The sequence below is a fragment of the Dasypus novemcinctus genome, chromosome 11 (assembly GCF_030445035.2).
Source record: "Dasypus novemcinctus isolate mDasNov1 chromosome 11, mDasNov1.1.hap2, whole genome shotgun sequence".
Lineage (NCBI taxonomy): Eukaryota > Metazoa > Chordata > Mammalia > Cingulata > Dasypodidae > Dasypus > Dasypus novemcinctus.
In genome coordinates this window covers 75,649,223-75,668,438 of record NC_080683.1, presented here as the reverse complement: position 1 = coordinate 75,668,438, position 19,216 = coordinate 75,649,223, and the positions used below count along the sequence as shown (strand labels likewise).

Here is a 19,216-nt window from a genome sequence, read left to right as displayed (position 1 = left end):
TCTAGATTGCTAAGAAATTTTTCTTAAAAAAAATTAATTTGTATTTTAAATTTGTTAATTATGAGCAAATAAATTCATATTCTTGATTATTTTTCTTCTCTCTTTTATATTACAAAGATAAATGAAATTCGTGATTTTTTCTATGCTTAACACAGTAATTCAGATATAAAATATAGTTTAGCTATAGCATTTGCCCTTTTGTTATTTCTATCAATAATATGAATAAATTCCAAGAATGATTTCAGATCTCAATAGTATTTTAAACAATAAATTGAAAGCATAAATGTATATAATGCACATGAAAAACAGGGCCTGAATTAAGAATTTGTTGACAATTTGTTAAAGCATGAAAGAATAACATAAATTATAATAATTGTGCTGAAAGGGCTGACTACTTTTTTTTTTTTTTTTTAAAGATTTATTTATTTATTTCTCTCCCCTTCCCCCCCACCCCGGTTGTCAGTTCTCTGTGTCTATTTGCTGCGTCGTCTTCTTTGTCCGCTTCTGTTGTTGTCAGCAGCATGGGAATCTGTTTCTTTTTGTTGGGTCATCTTGTTGTGTCAGCTCTCTGTGTGGGCGGGGCCATTCCTGGGCAGGCTGCACTTTCTTTTGCGCTAGGCAGCTCTTCTTACGGGGTGCACTCCTTGCGCATAGGGCTCCCCTACACGGAAGACACCCCTGCGTGGCAGGGCACTCCTTGCATGCATCAACACTGCTCATGGGCCAGCTGCACACGGGTCAAGGAGGCCCAGGGTTTGAACTGTGGACCTACCATGTGGTAGACGGACGCCCTAGCCATTGGGCCAAGTCCACTGCCTGACTACCTTTAAAAATCATCCATTTGCTTAAGAAAACATTGTTTTCACTTAAGTTAAAATATTTATAGTAAAGGGAAAATGAACTAAAAATGTATTTCCCATTTAAAAATAATATTCGAAGAAAACTATTTTTTGCTTTACTTTTGTGAAGACTGTGCTGGTAAATAACTATTTCATGCTTTTCAGTTTATTGTACAATGTCCTGCTATATGATGAACTGTAAGATAATATTTTTTAATGTGGGATTTAACTGGAAATATAACTATATTTTTTGCTATCATAGTACATTATGTACACTAAGTCTTGGGGTTTTTTTAGTTATACATATTGATAACAAGAATCTTTTAGGTTTCAGAAGATGTAAAATACTATGAATTTCTTTTAACCAAAAAGGAAAGTTTCCCACAGCCCAAACATAAAAAATAATAAATATTGAAACACTGCCTTTTTAGAAACTGGTACAGAATATGTTTCACATTCAAGGTAGTGCCCCAAGTATAATTCAGTAATGCTAACTGGAATCTATCACTTAAAAGCTTGGATTTCTTGAGAAGTACATATTTCAGCAGAACAGTCGGTAGTGGACTCTGAACTGTTAAGTACAGATCTAATTACATAGCCTGGAGCTGTGGAACCACTTCTTTCTATTTGAGATTACTTTCCTTGGCTTATTTGCATATTTTAATGCTTGAAGACTAGTCTAAGAATTGTACAATTTTTTGATACAGCTAGGACAGGCTAAATTAACCCTATTTGAGCTAGTTTGCATTTTCATGGTATATCTGATAAATGTTTACCCAGATCTTTAAGGAAAAAAAGGCTTGAGTAATATGTTTGGTTGCCAAGAATATCTGATAATAAAAGCTTATTTTAATTGTTGCACCCATAATTTATAAAATAAAGGAGTTTAAAATTTATCGTCCTTTTTAGTAATGTTTTTATTGATGTAATCCGTATGTAGTAGTGTCAGATTTTCTGCTGGTTAAGAAAATAAGAATGCTTTCTTTATTTGTGTCCATCAGTGGGCATTATTTTAGTTAATGAGTTTGATTAATTTGATTCATTGTGAATGTAGGTAATTTTGATTTAACAACCATCTTTGAATTCAAGATCCAGAATTTTTATTTTGCTCCTTTATAAGACTCTCTCAAAATAGCTCATTTTATAAGTTGTTTCTTCTTTAAGTCACAAATTTTCAGCTTTGAATGACCTTAAAATACAACACACAGAAACACACACGCAAACACATCTTTTTGTATATTTATTACTATTTAAACTTTGTCTACAAGTTTCCCAGAGGCCACAGAGAAAAATGCTGACATTTAAATATAAAAAGTTAACTGTAATACTTATTTACTGAATAAAATACATTAACAAAATGAAATGATAATGCATAGACTAGCACAAAATATTTGTAATACAAAAAAAAAGGGCAAAGGTTACTCTCTGCTATACAAAGAGCATCAACAAATTGATAGGAAAAAGATAAAGCCTGACAATAACAGATAAAAGGTTCAGAATAAGGGTATAGTTCAATGGTTAGTCATATACACTTGGACATTCCAATTCCATGGATTTATCCTACAAATATGTGGAATGATTTGTGTAATTATTTATTACTACATTACTTTAATTACAAAAGATTTGAAAGAGGGAAGCAGGCTTGGCCCAGTGGTTAGGGCGTCCATCTACCACATGGGAGGTCCGCGATTTAAACCCCGGGCCTTCTTGACCCATGTTCAGCTGGCCCATGCGCAGTGCTGATGCAGGAGTGCCCTGCCATGCAGAGGTGTCCCTCGCGTAAGGGAGCCCCACGTGCAAGGAGTGTGCCCCGTAAGGAGAGCCGCCCAGTGCAAAAGAAAGTTCAGCCTGCCCAAGAATGGCATTGCACACACCGAGAGCTGACACAGCAAGCTGACGCAACAAAAAGAAACACAGATTCCCAGTGCCACTGATAAAGATAGAAGCAGTCACAGAAGAACACACAGTGAATGAACACAGAGAACAGACAACGGGGTTGGGCAGGGGGTGGGGGGAAGAGAAAAAAAAATTTTTTTGAAAGAACATACGTATCTATCAAAGAGGAACTGCTTAAATAAAGTATATTTTTTCCCATGCAATGGAATACCATGCAGCAGTTAAAAATGAATGAAGAAACTGTGTACTGATATAGAAGGATCTTCAGAGTAGTATAATTCAGTAAAAAATAAAAAAGAACAGAATTGTCTGTATAGTATTCTACTATATAGTAAGAAACAGATGAAAATTATCGATCTATATTTGCTTAAAAATGTGCATAAATGCAAAGGGTACCACTTGTCTCTATTTGAGATTACTTTCCTTGCCTTATTTGCCCTGCTGGTTAGAGTGAAAGCATAAAATTACCAGGAATGGCTACTTATCCCAAAGCCTCATTCTTTAACCCTTGAAGAGCCAATACCTTATATTGGTCTTAAGAAACTTTTTTTTAGGGGTTATCTGTATGCCGTGTTGTGTCTTTATCAGATAGGTCCTTTCTTAGTTTTCCTTCGTAGCGGAAATTTATAGGAAAGAGACTTGATTCAAGATTTCACATTTAATATTTTACTTCCTTCCTTCTGTTTTCAAATACTCTCAGGCCTAAATATTCCAGTTAATTTTTTGAATCTTAGTTCATCAAGCACAACTTCCTTATAACGGTTAAAGGAGAAGTGTTTTAAATTATTTCATGTGGTGTCACGTACAAATACACATGTAAATGAGGAATAAGTAGTTAAAGGAAAATAGCTGTCAATTTATAGTCGTTTTCTGAAGTAATCATGTAATCATTTAGTCTTTTAAGCCAAATTTATTTTATTTACATTTATTACCCTAGTAATGGTGCTGATACATTATGAATTATTTTATTACAAAGGTTCTCAAAATTCCTGAACAAGGAGTATCAATTTCTCCATGGAACTTGTTAGAAATGCAAAATCTTGGCCTTGCCTGCCCCAGACCTATTAAATCAGAAAGAGGTGGAGGAAAGCAGCATTTGTGTTTTAGACGAGCCCTTTGGGTGATTTTTAAGCATTCTAAAATTTGAGAGCCATTGCTTTACAAAATACAGTGATTTCACTAACATTTTCCCTTTCAGTCCTCATACTAATCGTGTGACATAGAGTAACTCTGTGTTCCGGGGGAAATAAGAATCAAAGAGTTCTAAAACACACTACTATTTATGTTTTAAAGTAGAATTTCTGGTATTTTTTAAGTTATCTGTCCTTTCTTTTGAATATACTCTGGAAAAATATCAGTTGCTTAAATATTTCAGTTTTTTTCATTACTATTTTCTGAGCTTTTACTATTTCATTAATTTTAGTCAGCATCCCAGATAAAGAACACTTTATTTGACAAGTCTGAAACTCAAGTTTAAATACTTTGTTTCCTGATCCAGAACTGTTTCCCTCATAAATTTTAAAACTAAATGTCTTTCTAAGCTAAAAATAAATTTTAAAATTGTAGATGCATGTATTAACCTTCAGTCAAAAGAATTTAACCTAAAAAACCTTAAGTTTAAGTAGTTTTATAAAATAGTAAAATTTACTGCTATTAACTTGACTCTACTATTCTAATCTTGTTTCTGTGGCACATAAATATTTAACTGCTGTTGAATTCTCAACAGTATTTCTAAGATTTATTTGGTGTTATTTCTGTCAAATGAAAGAGTGTTGTCCTATCTCTTAGTTATCATTTTCACGCAAAGTCTCTTTAATTAACCAAATTAACAAATTTTAAAATCAAGTGTGTTTATAAAGACCGAAAACCTTGTAATGACTTTTTATTGGAACCCCTGGACAGAAAATTTTTAATAAGAAAGAAAGTTTATTTTACAGAACAAGATATGATAGATTCTTTAATAGAAAGAAATTGCTGCTTTTAACTTGTAACTAATATTTCTTTCAGCTGCAATAGAAAATTATTTGCAAAATGATAAATTGGCAAGTCAGACTGAAATAATTAATGAAGATTTAGGGTCATATTTTATTTTCCCTTATGTTTTTCATATCTTTTGTTTAAACAAGATTTACATAATATGGCATTTGAACTATGGAAAACATAAATTTGGTTGTTTATAAAACCCTAATCCATCTGGGAAATGAAATTGTGACTATTCTGATTATACAAAATACCTTAAAGTTATTGACATTTCATATGTATAGGTAAATCAGGTTCGGTTATTAGAAAAAAATTAACGTCTTTGTAGTTTCATTTATTTTTCCTTTTAACCTCATCTTAATTTAGGAAAGGAAAATTAAGTTGGTGGTAATTACTAACTAATTTCATATCATAGGACAGTGGTCATCTCAGAGGGTATTAATTCAGTTTCTAGATCCCACCCCAAGATATTTTTACTTCATTGTTTTCAGGGAAAGATCCAGAAATCTGTATTTTAACAAGCACTAGGAGTGATTTTTATGACGTAGTCCCAGGCCCCAGTGTAAGAAACCTTGAAAGAGAATGCACCTCGTCATGATTACAAAGTTTATTGCATATGTTTCCATTAAGAGCATAATACATACTCAGAGAAAAAATGAGAAAATGCCATATATTAGGAAAGGAAACCCTTATTCCCAATACCCGACTATTGCCGACTATTGTTAACATCTTGATATATTTCCTCCATCTTGTTTCATTGCACAAACTTGTGATTATAATGGTGTTAAATATGTATAAAGTCTAAATTAATGAAAAGAAATGTGGAAAATAATTAAAATATTGTCAAAAATACCAAGGCTAAATATTATTAATACTACCATAGCCTCCTCCATTCAGCAAGATATGGCTAATGATCATAGTGACTTTTTCTCTATATAGCAGCAGTGTTCCAATTTGGAGCCTGGAAACATATTTATTAGTAGTACAGTGTCTGGCACATAGTGGGTACTCTTTGAAAAACTTAGGACGAAGGTATGGATAAGACCCGTTAGCTGCATGTTCAGAGTTTTCTCCTTGTCCACACCCTATCCCTCCTTTCAGTTGCCTAAATTATGTCTGCAGTTTTATCTCCATCCTTAAATTGTACATGTCTTTCATGGAAGAGATTATGTCCTGTCCATTCTATGTCTTTACCTTTTATGCGGTTTTTATATGTATGTGTGTTCTATAAATATTTATCAAATAAGAAATAGTTTGTGCTCATTTAATCCATCATACTAGATTCATATATCCATGAGGGTAGGAACCTTGTCTCTTCTTCCCATAGCAGTTTTTCTCAGGGCTTAGTAGTGACTTCATGCTCAGAAACATTTAAATGAATGAGTAAATTAATTAGTGATTAATAAATACCTTCATTGTAATTCATATTTTCTTAAATTTTAATGTTGGCGTTAATTGGTTTTCTGTGTGATAAAATACATTTTTATGTAAAAGAAAAATTCTGCTTTTCCCATTAAAAAGAAATAGTAGACATGCCCTTTCTTTTTGTAAGAGATAATGTGATAGAGTTCCGACAGATTCCGAACTGGTTAAGCTTCAATAGGACATTTATGGTTAAGAGTTTTCTATTTATCTTAGTATTAGACAGCTTATATCTATAATTATGAAAATATCACAGTGGACCTAAATGGCAGTCTCTTGAAGTCCTGAAGTAAAGTTATTTCCCCATAAAAGCTAGAGAGCCTATTAAAATCAGAAGATGTGTTTTCTTCTGTAGAAAATAGGGAAAACAGGAATTTTCAAAATTTCTATGAAACTTTCTGTAATAAATTCTGTTAGTGTACTCTTTTAAAAAATTCATTATTTTCAAAGCATGTTAGTCAGCAAATAAGTTACAGCTCCAGCAAAGTGTGAAATCTCAGGCTTTATGTCCTTGATGACTGTGCTGACTTACGTTAAATTTCTCCAGGTGACACAATAACTTTCTTTTCATTTTTCTAAATGCTTTGGAAGTTTTTCGTTAAGGAATTCTGGTCTTCTCCAAATTATCTGCTATCCTTTACTTTGAATTATACTCTAAAAAAAATATCATTTACTTACATTTCTAGTTTCTTTAATAATAGTCATCTGTGATTTTACCCTATTGTAAATTTTAAACAGCCTCCCATATTGGAACATTTTTTTTGACAGGTATACAGACATAAGATTCCTAAGGAATAAATATTTAACCTGTGCTCTAGGTAGCTATTGTCACCCTGTCTCCTTTTTAGTCAAATCTGAGGCCACTTTCCCCTTTTTACTCTTCTTGTGCATCCTCAAAACAACCCTCTCTTTTACTTACATCGGCTCATCTGAGCCTCTCAGTTCTCTTACTAGAAACTATCGATTGCACATCCTCCTGAATCTGTAATCTGGAAACAACACCAAAGTCCTAGCTTCCAAAACAATACAAAACAAACAAAACATGATTAACAGAAGAGTATGGGAGGTATTAAGAAGAGAGGCAGGAATTAGAACCTTACATTGCTGAGGCCTAAGAAGTATTCCATGGTGATTCCTCCAAAATTTAGAAATGTCAGTTTGATTGGAAGCTGGGGTTAGTGGAATTTGTCTCTAAGATATCCATACCAAGAAGAATGTTTTCCTTAGGTTTTATGTTTCGGATGATTAAAATAGCAAAGTTGTCTAAAGATGCTTTTATTCACATCTTGTAAGAGTGAAAAAGATCAATTCTTCATAGAATAAAATTATTTTATCACAGTAATAGCTCTTTGGGAAGGCTGCGGTTGAGGTGATTACTGGGAGGAGGTAAAAGTCAAAGAAAAAATATCACAGAGAGATGGCAGGCACTGACAGGCAACACATTCGGACTATTAACCACACCCTTATTTTATTCTCTTCAGTCACTTTTGCATTCTCTATGGTGACTGGCCCTGAAGTACTTTTTTTTCCCCACTTTTCCTTGACAGAGATCCAGACAAGATTCTTCCCCGTAGTTCAGATTTCTACAATCAACGTGTTAATATTACCACAAAAAGTTCTGCCACCACAACAAAAAAGTCCAAATATTTCTCTAAAAGCAGTTTGATTTCCAGAAGCTCCTAAATTCTTTATTTTATAAATGGCTATTCATAGAAGTACTATTGTTTAAAGAAGAGTGTTCTTTGTTGTTTAGATTTCTCTAAACATCATTATAGTACTGGAAATTTTGTTGAGTGTGGTTATCTTCCAGGGGAAAATAAAGCTCTGTATTTTTTTATACTCTGTCCCCATGTGAAATAGTTGTGTCAATGGACCATGTCTTCAAAAGAGAAATGCTCAAATTAAGCTCCAAATTCTTAGAATTCATATTAATTTCAATTCTAATACTAATCTAATAATAAAAAAGCCATATTACTGAAATTTATTTAACTTGCCTTTTTCCTGTTACATACTTTGCTCTAAAATAAGGAAATTTTGGAAAATTCATAAACTGAGAATTTAGTTTTGAATAATAAAATTTGTTTATGTAGGGTAATTTCCAGAGTAGGATTAAACTGTTATTGACTGTTTTTACTAAATTTACTGTTTACTGAATTTAAATATTAAATAAACTGCTTTCCTTTTTTCAGGTGATGGTGTTTGTACATGCTCGAAATGCCACTGTAAGAACAGCTATGTCTCTCATAGAAAGAGCAAAAAATAATGGCCAGATTCCCAACTTTTTACCTACTCAAGGACCTGATTATGGACATGCAGAAAAACAGGTAGGGAACACATGAAACAGCAAGATGATAAGCACTATAGCACCTAAATGCTGTATTACTAGATATTTTATGTATGAATGATCCATAGTTTAATTCCAAGATGTTAATTTTATAGATTTACCATGGAATCTTGACTTCTTTCTGGATTAATGATGTTTTAGAGGGTCCTAATGTATGATGTGTTCTGTTATCATTTCTTTCTATTAAGATTTTACTATATTTCTGCTCTTATAGTGAGTAGATGAAATACAGTTAAAGTTCATAAAAATATGTTAAGATATAATGAGTTTATTCTTTTAAGGAATTAATATTTTCTTTAACATCTCAATTTTAATTTCTAAGGTAAGCATCAACAAATTATAATCCACACAAATTTTTTAAGAGTGTAAAGCTCTTTTTAAAGGTGTAAAGGAATTCTGAGTCCAAAAAGTATAAGAACAACTGTTTTGCTACTCAGGGTTTATTCAAAGCCTTGGAATCACTTGGGTACTTACTAGAAATGCAAAACCTCAGGCCCCAGCCTGAGTTTTCTAAATCATAATCTACACTTCAAATAGGTCCCCAGGTGATTTTATATACATTATAGCTTGAAAAACCACTGCTCTAGGTAATTTGGATATTGAAATTATCATAAGTTTTGCAGAAGTTATTTAATTATATTAATATGATTTAGATCAAGAGTGGGCAAGGGTAAGGCTCAATTTTTTCAAATAAAGTTGTATTAGAATTCAGTCAGCCTTTAATTGTCTTTGACTGCTTTGGCACTACATGGGAAGAATTGAATTCAGTTGCAATTGAGAATGTATGATCTACAAAGCCTAAAATACTTTATGGTCTGACCCTTAGTGGAAAAAATTTGCTGACCCCGAATCTAAAGCTATTAAAAATAAATTTTCAAATGAAAAATGTATGGACATAACATTTTTATTCAAAATATTTTTTATGCCTAATAAAAGATTTAACAGATGTTTACCGAACACCTGCTAGCTTCCAGACATTTATGCTATGTACTTTCACATTTATTATCCTAATGAAATGTATTTCATTCTCATGACTTTACTGTAAATGTTACCATTTTATATTGATATTTTAAATTGTGAATATGGTAAATTAAATATCAATTTTGAATGTTAGTTTCTCCCTAAATTTAGAACTACAAAATTTATTCATTTTTTTGACTTTAAAAATTTTTCTAATGCATATCATTTATTATTCAGTTTCCTGTTCTTCTACTATTTATTAATCAGGAAGTTATGAGAGTATTCCAAAAGTCAAAGTGGTGGTATTCATAAATCTTTTACATTTCTTTGGAAATACAAAGCAACTCTATTGCATTTAAAAGCCAAGCCTTGAGAGCCACCTTGTGGATTTCTGATTACTTCACACATCTTAATTCTGAGAGTCATTGCTATCCTAAATTATGCAGGTTTGTTATTTATTGTTATGTTTTTTATTGTTAAAATAATAGTATTTAACATTTCACAAGTGCTGCTAGGCCAGGCACTGTTTCACATGCTTTGTAATTCCTTCAGTCTTTATAACAACCCTATTATGTAGGCTTGGACTATTATTATCCACATGGTTTGGTGTCTGTGTAAGTAATTCAAATATAACATGAAATATTGTAAAACATGTAAAAATAATTCACATGGGAACATTTTTAAATGATGTTTATTTAAAGCACTATCACCAAAAGGAGTCAAAGACCACTATGCTGTCAAAGATATAACCTGGGGAAATGGAAAGTTTTAATAAAGTTAGGTAGACCTTAAAATTCCTTGTTGTCTTTATTATATTTCTTATATTTTTATTATATTTGATTTTTGTACTGATCCAAATGTTATTACTGGATTTTTTAACAATAATAGCTTACACAAGCATTTATAGTATAACACAAGTTTTCAAGGAACATTATCTGTTCTCTTCACCATTATTTTCCCAGCCCCTCATACAATATTAGACTGATAGAAGGTACCAAAAATTACTCTTTTGTATGTGTTTGTTCCTCTGAGACAGACATTATAATGGGTGCTTTCACTCTCATTTTCTCATTTGATCTGCACAACTTCTTTTCTTTGTGATTATAATCCCTATTTTGTAGATAACTAAACTGAAACTGAGTATATATGCTGTTCACAGACATACCTAGATAATAAGTAATGGAACCACGATTTGAACCTGAGTCTGACACCAAAGTCCATCTTTTTCACTAAACTGTATCCCAGTCATTCAAAAATCAAACAGGCTAAAATCCCACTCCAGCACTTCCTAAAATCATTTAAGGCATTGAGTCATTTTTTTTTTAATACAACAGATCATTTTTTTCAGCCCAATCATATCCCTCATCTTCTCTAAAGAGAGAGTCAAAAAACGCTTGTCCATCCCCAGTAAATATTATTTTATAACAAAAGATAAGGAAGTCTTTTTGAATGTTTTCTGGAAGCTCCAGAGTTTGATTAGTTTTCTAGTACTAATTATTTCTTCTTACTTCTTGATGTGCGTTGTGAACTTGAATGGTAAAAGCATTCTAGCAATTCTGAGGAACCTATTGCAGTGATATTAGGAGATATTTCCTCCCATGTTTTTGAAAAATAGAAATTACTCAAAGCATTGAAATAAAATTAGAAGGTAAATTTTCTATGGAGTACATGAAAAGATAGCTACATGACTCCTGTTAATGGAAATACAACTAAATCCCTACCAGGCCACAGTGATACTTTACTCCTATGTGCTTAGTGTAACCATCTTAATTTCTAATTTAACCAGTAAAGCTTTAAAAACGTTGGTCAGAGTTTTTTTTGTTTTTGGTCTTGTTTGTTTTGGTCTTTGTTTTGTTGTTTGTTTGTTTTCATTTTTAGGGTCAGAGTTTTATTCAATACTGTATAACTTTTGTTTATATATAATTAATTAATAATATTCCATCGATGAAGTGCTCCTTTTCTGTGTGTTTATGTGTGTGGTATAATAAGCCTTTTCCTGTGCCTTAGCCACAACTCATAGTGAGTCTTTTCTCCCATACATAACAGCTGTACTTCAGAACAACTCTTACTTTTCATCTTTAAAGCTAAGTCACCCTCAGCTGAAAAACGAAACTCTATTTCCAAACTGTCCACTGAAAGAAGGTAGGAAAAACGAAAGATAACTACCCCAGCATTACCGTAAGCTACAGAGATGGAGCTTGGGATTCCACCTTGGGAAGAGGGTGTTCAGGACTTCCAAATAAAACCCAAAGCAAGAGGACACATTAACAAAAAGCTCTGGTTGTGACTCTAGATGCCCTGTGACTTTAGGCACCTAAACATCTCTGAACCTTAGTTTCTCTTCTGTCAAATGTGATAATAATGGGATAAATAATACCTATTCTAGTGGGTTGCTGTGAGAAATAAATAGAATGATGTATGAAATTATTCAGAAAATTGGCTGAATGATAAGATTACGTAGCATATTATAGGAATTTATTTTACAAAGTGTATACTTATGACTAAATTGGAAAACTATGAAAGGATGATGAACAAAATGGATAAAATTTCCCTAATCTACCCTGCATATTATTACTTAATGCCCTCCCCCACCGCAAAGATCCTGTTTTAAGAAACCACTGTTTTTTGTAAGATAGAACATTCCTCAGGAATATTAGCAGCCTGCATTACTATAGTTACAGAAGTAAGCATAGCATTAAAAATATATAGGCATTTTCATTATTAAGTCATTGTTTTCTCTCTTGATGTTAATTTTAAGTTAAGTGATATTTATTTCAGTTAGAATCTTAAGACTTTGTTTCACTCAAGATCATAGTCAAATAATTTACCTTTCCTTAAGAGGGAAAATTTTTTATAGGTTTAAATTATTCTAGGCTTGTTATGTGTGTTCCCTCCAACTCCCATGAATGAAGTTATTAGAAATATCTATTGAATAGGTAGAACACTGGGAAAACCCAATAATATGCACCTTCAATCTACTGTAATATACCATTTTTTTTTACTTTATTGTATAGTTCAGGGGTTCTTAACCTTTTTTGTTCCATGGACCCCTTGTCAGGTGAAACCTAGACCCCTTACTCAGTCTACCCTATACTGTGTGTTATTTAATAAATATATCATACCCGCACCAACACAAGAATAATGTTTTCTTGGATTTCAATTCAAGCTCACAGACACCTTGTTAAGAACTCCTGGTATAGATCTACCAACCAACTCCTTGTTGTTTTTCATAGATCTAGCTTTAGTCTTTGCCTAAATTGATAGAAGCTGGCTTTTATATTAGTTATTTGGCACCTAATATTGATAGTTTTCTATTATTTTCTGTTTGTTATTTTCTGTTACTATTTTCTGTTATTTTCTGTTTCAGCAGTCACAGTGTAACCATAACTAAATAAAACTAGAATTTTTCCTTTCTGGAATATGTGGTATCTATTATTAAAAATAGTAGCAGAGGTACCTAATAGCCCCCTTTCTCTTATTTTTTATTTTAAATATGTGCAAAATAATATCTTCTTAGAGATTGTTCTTTGTTCAGTCGTATGCTATCAACTTCCTTTTCTTTTGGAACTAATACAGTAATTATACTGTTGCAGTCACCTAGAAAGGATGTCAAAGGTTAGTAGCATATTAAATAAAATCAAAGAAAATTAGTAAAAATAGAATTGAGTGTTTAATTGGATCTTTGGAAGAATCATTTTACTTTTGCAAAAAGAGGCAGGGAGTGGATGTAGCTCAAGTTGTTGAACACCTGCTTCCCATGTATGAGGTCCCAGTTTGATCCCTAATACTTCATAAAAACAAAGCAAACACATGAAAAAACGAACTTTCTTCGGGAGGCAGATGTAGGTCAGTGGTTGAGTACCTGCTTCCCACGTATGAGGTGCTGGGTTCAATCCCTGGTACCTACTAAAGAAAGAAGAAAAAAAAGGCAGCTGCATGTAGAAAAATGACTTGTATCCAAGCAAACCTGGGTTTAATCTTCACTCAAACTCCTTAATATATAGCCCTTTAAACTTCCTTGAGCCACAATTTCCTAACCTATGAGGTTGAAATGATACCTATATTTTAAGATTGCTACAACCAACAGGTAACACATCATGCCTGTTACATAGTAGACACTCTGTAAATGGTTATGTTTGAACTTTGAAGGAAAAGAAGTGGACAGGTTTAAAGAATAATAGATATGAGAACATTCAAATTTAATATTAATACTTTGGGAAAACAAACCATAATACATTCAACTTTGAAAGGTAGTAAGCAGAATAGGAAAATACTGGTAACTAATACAATAAATGTTTAATAAATAGCTTCATCTTTAAATATGTACTTATTAATATTAACAACTAAAACATGAAGTTTCCAGTAAGTAATTGAGCAAAGAGAGGACATAAAAACAGTAAACAAACTTTGGAAGAAAATGTATTATTTGATAAAATTAACAGACTATATATTTTGAAACAATAAATCATCAAAAATTTAAAATGATAATTCTCAATTCAGAAGATAATTCGAGATTTTGACACACTTCTAGATTTACTGTGGCAGTGATCAGTTTAATCCTTAAAGATTTTTTTGTTTGTTTGTTTATGTGTTTTGAGAGCCAAACATTTTTCATTCCCTTTTCCTTCAGAATCTTTTAAAGATTAAAAGGGTAAACAGACTTGGCTCAGCAGATAGAGCGTCCGCCTACCACATGGGAGGTCCACGGTTCAAACCCAGGGCCTTCTTGACCTATGTGAAGCTGGCCCACGCACAGTGCTGATGCGTGCAAGGAGTGCCCTGCCACTCAGGGGTGTCCCCAGCGTAGGAGAGCCCCATGCACAAGGAGTGTGCCCCGTAAGGAGAGCCACCCAGTGCAAAAGAAAGTCCAGCCTGCCCAGGAGTGGCGCTACACACTCAGAGAGCTGATGCAGCAAGATGACACAACAAAAAGAGACACAGATTCCTGGTGCCACTGACAAGAATACAAGGGGACACAGAAGAACACACAGCAAATGGACACAGAGAACAGACAACTGAGGCAGCAGGGGTGAGGGGGGAAGGGGAGAGAAATAAATAAAAATAAATCTTTATTTAAAAGAAGATTAAAAGAAAAATTTAATAGATGGCATCAGCAAAATGGAATAGGCCGCTCCAGATGCTAATCCCTCCCCAGAAATATGAAAAACAAGCAAAAACTTTCAGAAACAACTTTGTCAGAACTCTAGAAATGCAAAGGTTTTATAGCAGCCAAGCAAACTGCAAATCGAGAAAAAGGCAACTTAAAAAACCAATCCTGACATTCAAAGAAATTGTTGCCAAAACACTGGCTGAACACAACCTTAAAGTAACAGAGAATTAAGTTGCCATACACCACAAAGAATACGGTCTTTGCAAAAATATTTTGAAAATGTCACTGTCTTAGTTTGCCGGAGACAAATACCACACAATGAGTTATCTTAAATAATAACAATTCATATTGTCACAGTGTTGATGGCTGAAATTCTCAAGTCAAGCTCTCAACAAGCCATGCTTTTTTTTCACAGTCTGTAGTAGTCTAATTCTGGCTTGCTGCAATTCTTGGGGTTCCTTGGCTTGCACCTCTGCCTCCGTCCTATGGCAATCTGCCTCTCCTTGTATCTGTTCTTCTCATGCCCACCAAATTTCAGTTTCTCTGACTGTGTTTGAATTTCTTCTCTTTATAAGGCATCCAATAATAAGTTACAACGCACCCTGAATCAATTTAGCAAACTTTAGTAATAATCTTCAAAAGATTCTATTTACAAAGGGGTTCACCCTTAGAGGAATGTGGGTTAAGATTCTGTTATACCTTTTGTAAGGTGCATGATTCAGTCCCCAACAGTCGCTATATGGACAACTGCAGCCTTCAACACCCAAGAACAGCACATTCTGGAAAGGGTGTAGAATCTGATTTCCAGAGTCTTACCACATTTTAATATTCAAATGTCTAGATTTCAACAACCAAAAAAAATCACAAAACATACAAAGCAACAGGAAACTTTAGCCCATTCAAGGAAACAAAAATAAATTGACAGAAACCATCCCTGAGGATGTACAGACATTGGAATTATTTGACAAAGACTGGAAATTAACTATCTTAACCTCCAAGAAAAAAAGGAAACCATGGAAAAAGAGCTAAAGGAAACCAGAAAAATGTGTGAACCAAATGAGAATATCATTAAAGCAATAGAAATTGTAAAAAGTAACTAAATAGAAATTCTGAAGTTGAAAAGTCCAATAACTGAAATGAAAAGATCATGAGTGGGATGGTGGTTTAACAAATTTGATCTGGCAGAAGTAAGAATCACCGAACTTGAAGGTAGGACAGTTGAAAGTATCCACTCTAATGAGCAGAAAGGAAAAAGAATGAAAGAAAGTGAACACAGCCTAAGGAAACTGTGAAACACCATCAAGTGGACCAACATACACATTGTGGGAGTCCTAGAAGGAGAAAACAGAGAGAAAGAGGCAGAAAGAATATTCGAAGAAGTAATGACCAAAAACTTTACAAGTTTGATGAAACTACACTTCAAGAAGCTCAGTGAATTCTAAGGAGGATAAACTTGAAAACATCTATATCAAAATGCATTATAATCAAATTGTTGAAAGACAAAGACGAAGAATCTGTAAAGCATCCAGAGAAAAGGGACTTGTCACATACTTGCAAATATACAGCTAGTAAATGAATTGAGGAAAGTTGCAGTGTGTAAGATCAGTGCATGATGGATTTATAGATATAACATGAAAATACAAGTAACAAGAAAAAATAGATTACCTAATCCAAGGTCATAAAGAGTTACACATGTTTTTCTCCAAAGAGTTTACTAGTTTCAGCTGTTACATTAGGTTTTTGATCCATTTAGACTTGAGATTTGTATCTAATGTGAGGGAGGGGTCCAATTCCATTCTTATACATGTGGATCTGATTGTCCCTGCACCATTTTTTGAAGAGACTTTATCAAAATTAGAAAGTTTTGTGCATTAATGAGCATTATCAAGGTGTTGAAAAGACAGCCTACATTTTAGGAGAAAATACTTTCAAACCATACATCTGATAAGGATAACATATCCAGAATATATAAAGAGCTCCTACAAGTCAACAACAAAAAGACAAACAAGCCCATTAAAAATAAGCAAAGGACTTGAACAGACATTTATCCAAAGAAGATTAACATATGACCCACCAAGAAGCACAATAGAAGATGCTCAACATCATTATCTTAGAGGGAATAATATATCAAAGCTACAGTGAGGTACTGCTTTACACCCACTAGAATGGCTATAATAAAAAATAGAAATAAATAAGTGGAAAATAACAAGTGTGGGTGATGATGTGGAGAAATAGGAACCATCATCTAAAGATAGTGGGAATGCAAAAAGGTTCAGCTACTATGCAAAACAGTTTGATGGTTCCTCAAAAAGTTAAACATAGAATTACCATATGACCCAACAGATTCACTGCTCAGTTTTAGGGGGTTGATTTTTGTCCTGCACAAAAGACATGTTCAAATCTCAATCCACATTCCTGTGAATGTGAACCCATTTGTAAATAGGACCTTTGAAGATGTTATATTATTAGTTATAGTTTAGCCAAATTGAATCAGAGTACATTTTAATCCATGTGACTGGACACCTTATAGAAAGAGGAAATTCAGACATAGGTGGGAAGCCAGAAGTCAGAAGAAGCCAGAAGGAGGGGGAGAAATTGCCATGTGACAGAGGACTGCCATTACCAGAATACAACTGACTCTGGGAGAAATGGCTTTGCCAACATCTTGAATATGGACTTCCAGCCTTCAAAACCATGATACAATAAATTCTTGTTTAAGCCAACCCATTCTGTGGTAAAGTAGTGTTACATGCTAAAAAATGGATGAACCTCCAAAACATGCTAAGTGAAAGAAACCAGACATAAAAGATCACATATTGTATGATTCCATTTACATGAAATATCCAGAGTTCATAGAATCAGAACACAGATTAGTGATTGTCAGGGTTGGTGGGAGGAGGAAAGAAAGGGAAACTTATTAGTAAGCAGGTTTTACTTTGGAGTGATGGCAGTGTTTTTGGACTAGGTAAGAGGAGGTGTTTGTGTAACATTATGAATGAGTAATGGCATTGAATTCATTTTAAAATGGTGAATTTTATATTATGTGAATTTCACCTTAATAAATTATTTTTTGAGTTAAAATACACCAAGACATTTATTGCAGCACATAAAAAAATTTCATGAAGCATATATATCCAGTAGTATGGAAATTGAAAATTAAAATGTGGACAGTAATTCAATTAAATACTATATACCTATTAAGAATAATTATTTTAGATTACATAACAAGCCAGCCAGTTCTAAACTAACATGTCAATTTTAATTCAGTTGGTCAGATGTTTTGAGTACCACTTGTAGATGATACGTAGCTGAATGAGACAAGGTCTCTGCCTTTAAGACAAAGGCACTCTCACTGAAGATTTAGAAATATTTGAGTAAAGCAAAATGTGGCAAATGACATGAGAAAAGAACAAACAGCTAAGTGAGAAGCCAAAAGAGAACTAGATTAATTCAAACCTGTGGTCTTGGATTTCAGTAGGTGGCGATGAAGTCACGAAGGGTATTCCAAGGAGAGAACAAAGAGAACATGGGCAAAACAGTGTACAGTTTAGGGGAATGAGAATATTCTACTATAACTGGAAACCTAAGGTACAGTGAAAGTGGGCATAGGTTTTGGGCAGTTTATGGAGGGCCTTAAATCCATGATAAAGTTTTTAGAATCCCTTGTTAAATAGTTGGACACTATTGAAGGTCGTTGAAGAGTCACATTTGTGACCAGAATTCAAGTACTAGAAAGTATGATTCATTTTCTTCCATGATGGGGAATTTCTCATGGCCCAGGTGTTTATCACAATATATTCTAACATGTGGCTGTCTTCAAATACCTCATACATGGGAAGCAGGTGCTCAAATCACCAAGCTACACCCAGTCCCAAATAAGTTAGACTTTTTTAAAAGAACATAGTAGCATTGGTATTTTATCCTTATCTATTTTTTGTTTTCACTTAAGTAAATTTAGATTGTGACTATTTTTTGTTCCTGTGTTTTATGATGAATTTTGTAAATGTAGAATGAATTTCTTATAACAAATTTATACATCTAGTTGAGATACCATGTTGTTTGGGGGAAGTATGTTAATTGGAATATTGTTGCTCTCTCATTTGAAAATACTTTGGTTGGGGAAGCACTCTAAAGACTTACAGTTCACCTGGACATACATATAAGGTATGTAATAAATGTATTCAGAGGTTCATGGGGCATTGTCACAGTGAGTGGAGATTCACACAATAACTCAAAGAATATTGAATTCCTGTCTTGGGGAGCTCTGCCACATCTCTAATGGAACAGCAACACTCCCCCAAGTGCAGGAAAATGACTAGTGAAGAAGGATGGTCCATTGATGGGCCCTTGATATTGATGATTATACTTATGAGCCTTTGCTCTTGAAATTGCAACTTAGTCTGGTGCTGTTGGGTGTCTAAGAGTTATTTCCTGAGAGCCTCCATGTTGCTCAAATGTGGCCTCTCTCTAAGCCAGACTCAGCATATAAATGCATTAACCCCCGCCCCCCCCCCCCACAGCGTGGGACCTGACTCCTGGGAATCAGCCTCCCTGGCACCAAGGGAACTAGCAATGCAACTGGAAAAAGACCTTGAATAAAAGAGGGAAAAGGTAAAGACAATGAATTTATTGTGACTAAGAGACTTCAAAGTGAGCCAGGAGATC

At 33.6% G+C, this 19,216-nt stretch overlaps 1 protein-coding gene across 1 annotated transcript in view; it reads left to right on the top strand.

Annotated features, from left to right (window-relative positions):
• The window catches only part of ASCC3 (activating signal cointegrator 1 complex subunit 3), a 465,644-nt gene that overhangs the window by 269,643 nt on the left and 176,785 nt on the right, over positions 1-19,216 (top strand). Inside the window, exon 14 of the mRNA XM_058307189.2 lies at positions 8,327-8,461. Within this exon, the coding sequence (XP_058163172.1) occupies positions 8,327-8,461 (135 nt within the window). The remainder of the gene's footprint in view (positions 1-8,326; positions 8,462-19,216) is intronic.